The 4,797-nt window shown below is 38.8% G+C and overlaps 1 protein-coding gene across 3 annotated transcripts; it reads left to right on the forward strand.

Annotated features, from left to right (window-relative positions):
• Nucleotides 1-204: 204 nt before the first annotated feature.
• On the forward strand, nucleotides 205-4,563 carry LOC104610835 (uncharacterized). Of its 3 annotated transcripts, XM_088903235.1 has the most exons (8): nucleotides 205-1,476; nucleotides 1,723-1,829; nucleotides 2,648-2,975; nucleotides 3,065-3,080; nucleotides 3,129-3,346; nucleotides 3,437-3,599; nucleotides 4,035-4,128; nucleotides 4,217-4,563. In XM_088903235.1, the coding sequence occupies exons 1-8, from the start codon at nucleotides 379-381 to the stop codon at nucleotides 4,332-4,334; spliced, it is 2,142 nt and encodes a 713-aa protein (XP_088759361.1). In that variant the 5' UTR covers nucleotides 205-378; the 3' UTR covers nucleotides 4,335-4,563. The 3 variants fall into 3 exon arrangements, with proteins under 3 accessions (XP_088759361.1, XP_088759360.1, XP_088759359.1); XM_088903234.1 differs by having other exon boundaries at nucleotides 208-1,476; nucleotides 3,065-3,346; nucleotides 4,038-4,128; XM_088903233.1 differs by having other exon boundaries at nucleotides 211-1,476; nucleotides 3,065-3,346.
• Nucleotides 4,564-4,797: the final 234 nt, after the last annotated feature.

Below are 4,797 nucleotides of genomic sequence, written 5' to 3' on the forward strand. Positions count from 1 at the left end.
GATTGCTGTTTTGTAAGTGAGTTCCCAAAACGTTGCATCGTATATCCATTGCTTTTTGTCAGAAATCTCTCTCCATCTCTCGTTCTCTGGTTTCATGGAGTTCTAAAATGGGTAAAGTTAAAATGTGTGGTTTATGCTTTAACTTCCTGAAACTAATTCCTTTGTTTTTGCGTGGTTAGTTTATTCTTCTTCGCTCGTATTGTTTTCTAAGTGGATTTTTAAGGCGAAGGGTAGGCACGGACTATGGTGGGGGCTGACGTGCTGTGGGCCTTTCTGGTTGTTCGTCTCTCCCCGCCCGTTTGCTTCAAATGGGTGACTGGTTCCAGAAAAGAATGATTTGAGGAAGAGTCGAAGAGAATACCAATAGGTTGAATCCAAATGGCTTCTTCTCAAATCGAAATTGCTTCGCCTTTTGACTGTCTTCTGAGGAATCACAACCAGAAATGCTGGGAAAAAGAAAGAGAAGGCAACTCCATATTTCGGGCATCTTTTCACAAGAACCTCAAAGAGAAGTTGAGAGAAGTCCACCCCTGTGTTTCCCTCCCTAGCCCAACAAATTCTAATGCTGCTTCCAGTAAGAAATCTCAATATCTCATTGACAATTGCGAGTGTTGGGTGGGGGGAAATAAGAGGAATAGTCACAAGTTTGCACAGAACAGAAATGAGGATGTCAGTGTAGAATCTTCAGACGTTCGACGCAGGCGCTCACGGATACTTGATCGGTGGGCTTCTATTCAGGCCCGGGATGTGATTACCACAATCGAGAGACAGAACCGGGATGCTGAACTCTTGGCTCTCTCCAAGTCACAACCTGTGTCAACAAGGCAGTCAGCGTTTCTAAGAGGGGCTTCACCAACTCCAACAGAAAGTTCGGTTGATATCCCAAAACTGCAGGCTTCTTCCCTTGTTCGGATGTGGAAGCAATATGAAGCAGAAGCAATGCTGTCGAGAAGCCCGTCTGGCAGCTTGTGCAGTTCTGTTAGCATTTCTATTGAAAATGCTTCATTTCCAGAACCCTCATCTGACTCTGAAGCTTGTGACTCTGATGATGAAAGATGCGAGATGTTGGCGGTTGCTGAAGATTCTTCTGCAGATTCAGAGTATGATCAGACAACTCCAAGCGAGAAATACTCATTTTCGCAGGACCAGATTTCAGAAGTAAATGAAAGCAAGAGGGCAAGAGTTGCAGAAATCATAAGAAGTCCAAGCTCTGGATGTCAAATCCAGAGTCCAGTGACTTCTTGGAGTGATGAAAATGATCGGGAGCAGTTTCCCTCCATGGAAAGTCCACAGCATACCCACTCCACATCAAGAAGAGAATGGAGGAATCTCCCATGCGTTAGAAGTCTTTGCATTGGAGAGGGGAAAGCAACAATCGATTTACTCATGCAAATGGAGCGTGAGAGGCAAAGAGAGCTAACTACACTGGTAGAGCGTCGCGCGGTATCAAGGTTCCCACACCGAGACCTCATTCAGGTGAATTCCTTTCTCTCAGTTTGGAAAGAGTACAAATAGTAATATGTACAGTGCAAATACATATAAAACAATACAAAATACAAGGATTTGCACTCTACATATTTGTATTTGTACTCCTTCCAAACTGAACCTTTCTTTCAACCGCTGAAAATATATAGCAAGACATTTTTGCAATCTTTCCAAGAAGAGCTTATTTATCGCTTCCACTTGAATGGATATTAATTTTGTTGGTCAATGCATGTGTAGTCATTGATAAAGCTCAGGTTCCTACATGAAGTTGCTGCTCAAGATCAAAATCCCCCACCTTCAACAGCATCTCAACTGGACCAACTGGAGAATGGAAGAACCATAAGGTACAAATCTTTCTTTGTTTCTGTGAGATATCATGGTTAACCTAGCCTTGGATGACCACCTTATTTTGCGTTTGGTTTACTCCTCTTGTTATTTGATAAGAAATACATCTCTGTCTTTGGTCTAAATGACCATCTAATCATGGTTCTGCTTCCACTTCTGAAGCAATCCTTCTTGGACTCTGTTCTTCTATAGTTACCTTTCAAGAAGCTCTTGAAAGGTAATCTACAAGGTGACTTAATGACAGATGTAGTAGTGGTTGAACTGAATGGAATGCTGGGTTATTGGTTATATACAAGTAGATCTTTTATTACATAACTAATCCATTCAGGGACAAAGCAACAAGCTAGTAAGTTCAGCCATTACGAATTCACCCCCAAGTCCGTTTCTTGTCTCTTCATGTCTTTTCTATACTTGAATAATTAACAATTACACAAACATCTACATTTTATTGAGCAATGAAAAATTATAAAATCTCTCTTTATCCCAAATTTGTCCAATATTTTTCCGGTTATCTACTGTGTGATAACATTTTCTGAGCCATCAGAATACCAATAACTAATTTGAAATCCAACTAGACTTTAATCAATATCAGTCCATGTTAAGAGTTGGGTTGGTTGTCCTCAAGTTGAGGATATAATAGATTTTGAAGGGAAAGAGTTTTCTCTAAAAAGGGATTCATACATAGTATTTGAATTTCAAATTAATTGGACTTGGTCTTCTATTTGTTCCTTATATGGCAATGCCATTTCATGGTAAAAGAAATGCCCTAGTCTTATTTTTATAGTAAGAGTTTTTTTTTTTTTTTTTATCCATGCAGAAGAAGTGTAAAAAATGTCCTTGCTAGCGACTTCCAACTTGCAATGGACCAAGTTATCCTCTCTTACCCACAAATAAAAATGCAAGAACAAAACACAGAGGATGAAGAAATGAACACTACCCCGGATCAATATCATGAAGTGAGCTATGATTCTAATTATGCTGCATACCCGATGCTGCACCTACCATTGAGATCGAAAAACTGGTTTCAAGGTCATGAAGAAAGCTGTGATTCTAATGAAATTGAATCTACATCATTGCAACTGCCGCTGCCATCTTACTTCCAAGAGAGCTCAGAAAGCTCATCATCCATATATCATCATTTTCTGGTTAGTTTCTTTCAATCTGTTAGTCATGACTCTGTATTAAATCCCTTTTGTAAGTTAATCACATGATGTTGTTTCTCCCATTGCTACAGAATATGGAAATCATAAATGACTTGAGAGGGCACATAAAACAGAGCACGGAAGAAGATGAAGAAGAAAACCCTTCCGAGCATCAATATCATGGAGTGAGCTATGATTTTGATCAACTGCCTCTACCTTCTGAATTGAGATCTAGAAACTGGTTTCAAGATCATGATGAAGAAAGTGTTGATTCATATCGAGTTGCATCTACATCATTGCAATTCCCACTGCCATCTACATCTTACTACCAAGAGACCCAAGAAAGTTCACCGTCCTTTAGTCATCATTCTCTAGTGAGTTTCCCTTCAGTCCATTAGTCACAACCTCTGTATGGTGTCCCTTTGCAGGTCAATCACATGATGCTGTTGCTCCCATTGTTACAGGAGATGGAAGTCATAAATGACTTGAGGGGGTACATAGAGCAGCTCCATGAAGAGATGTCAGCGCTTCGAAAAGCTGTAGAGAGCTGCATGAATATACAACTGAAGTTGAAGCACTCTATTAAGCAGGACAATTCAGGCTTTTCAGCTGCTGTTTCCCATTCTGGTAAGTAAAGAATAGATAAATCTAATTGGCCAAACCAAAACTACAAAGTATTTGAATTTAAACTCGGTATTTCAGTTTCAGAATTGATCATGGGCATCCAAATAATCATCTAATTACCCACCATCAATTTTAGATTTTCGCCACATGCTTGTACATGGAAAATATTGGATACCCTCTTAAACATAGGTCTCATCTAGAACCTTGATAATGCCATGAAATAGATGAACTCGTTTCTTTTCAGTTGCCTTTTCCAGAGTATGTTGTAGGATTTGGTGAACTAATTGTAATATTTGAAAACTGATGCTTCCTGATCACTGCTTCTAGACCAACTACCCCTGTTAAAAAATAGTAAACAGTATGTCTATGTTGCTTTCTTATTTTTCCATATAATTCTCTTTCATTAATTGGATGATCCCAATAAAACTGTATCTCAAGAAGGGGAAGCAAAGGAGCTGTCAAATTGGGCACCAATAAGAAAGGGCAGTTGCTGTATATGCTATGAGATGCAAGTTGACACACTTTTGTACAGGTATTTGTTCACTTTTGGACAAACAAAATTGAAACTGTCTGGCTTGAATATTTATTATATTAACTAATAACCGTACTCCGTTCTTCAGATGTGGCCATATGTGCACCTGTTTCATGTGTGCGCAGGAGCTACAGTGGAATAGAGGGAGATGTCCCATATGTCGAGTTCCCATTATAGATGTCGTCAGAGAATTCTCAGACTCATAGAGTACTAATATTGGTCTGGAAGACCTTCTCATTTTTGACACAATTTTGGAAGTCTAATTGGATAGCAGCTGGTTTAGCATATAAATGCATTTTGAGTAGCGGCTGTGCTTTTTGTTTTGTGTACAGTAAAAAATCTAATACATGTAACAGGTTTCTCCTTTTAAATGTTTATATGTTATGTATCTGAACAGGTTCTTCTTTTTAAATGTTTATATGTTGTGTATCTGTAGATTATTTGCCCTCTCTCTCTCTCAAACGGCTGGAGTTGCTGAATTGAAAGACTGGATTGTTTTGTCTTCTAATTGATAAAATAATTAAATAATAAAATTTTCAAGGTTATAGTGATTTACCCAACGTTAGTTTGTTCTCTTTTTTTTTTATAAATCAAGAAAAGGGGCTATACAGAACGGTGGGGTTAACACGTCCCCAAAAATCAAAATAACTAATAACACTTGCGGCTGCT

The sequence above is a fragment of the Nelumbo nucifera genome, chromosome 4 (assembly GCF_055504915.1).
Source record: "Nelumbo nucifera cultivar China Antique chromosome 4, China Antique-T2T, whole genome shotgun sequence".
NCBI classification, from domain to species: Eukaryota; Viridiplantae; Streptophyta; class Magnoliopsida; order Proteales; family Nelumbonaceae; genus Nelumbo; species Nelumbo nucifera.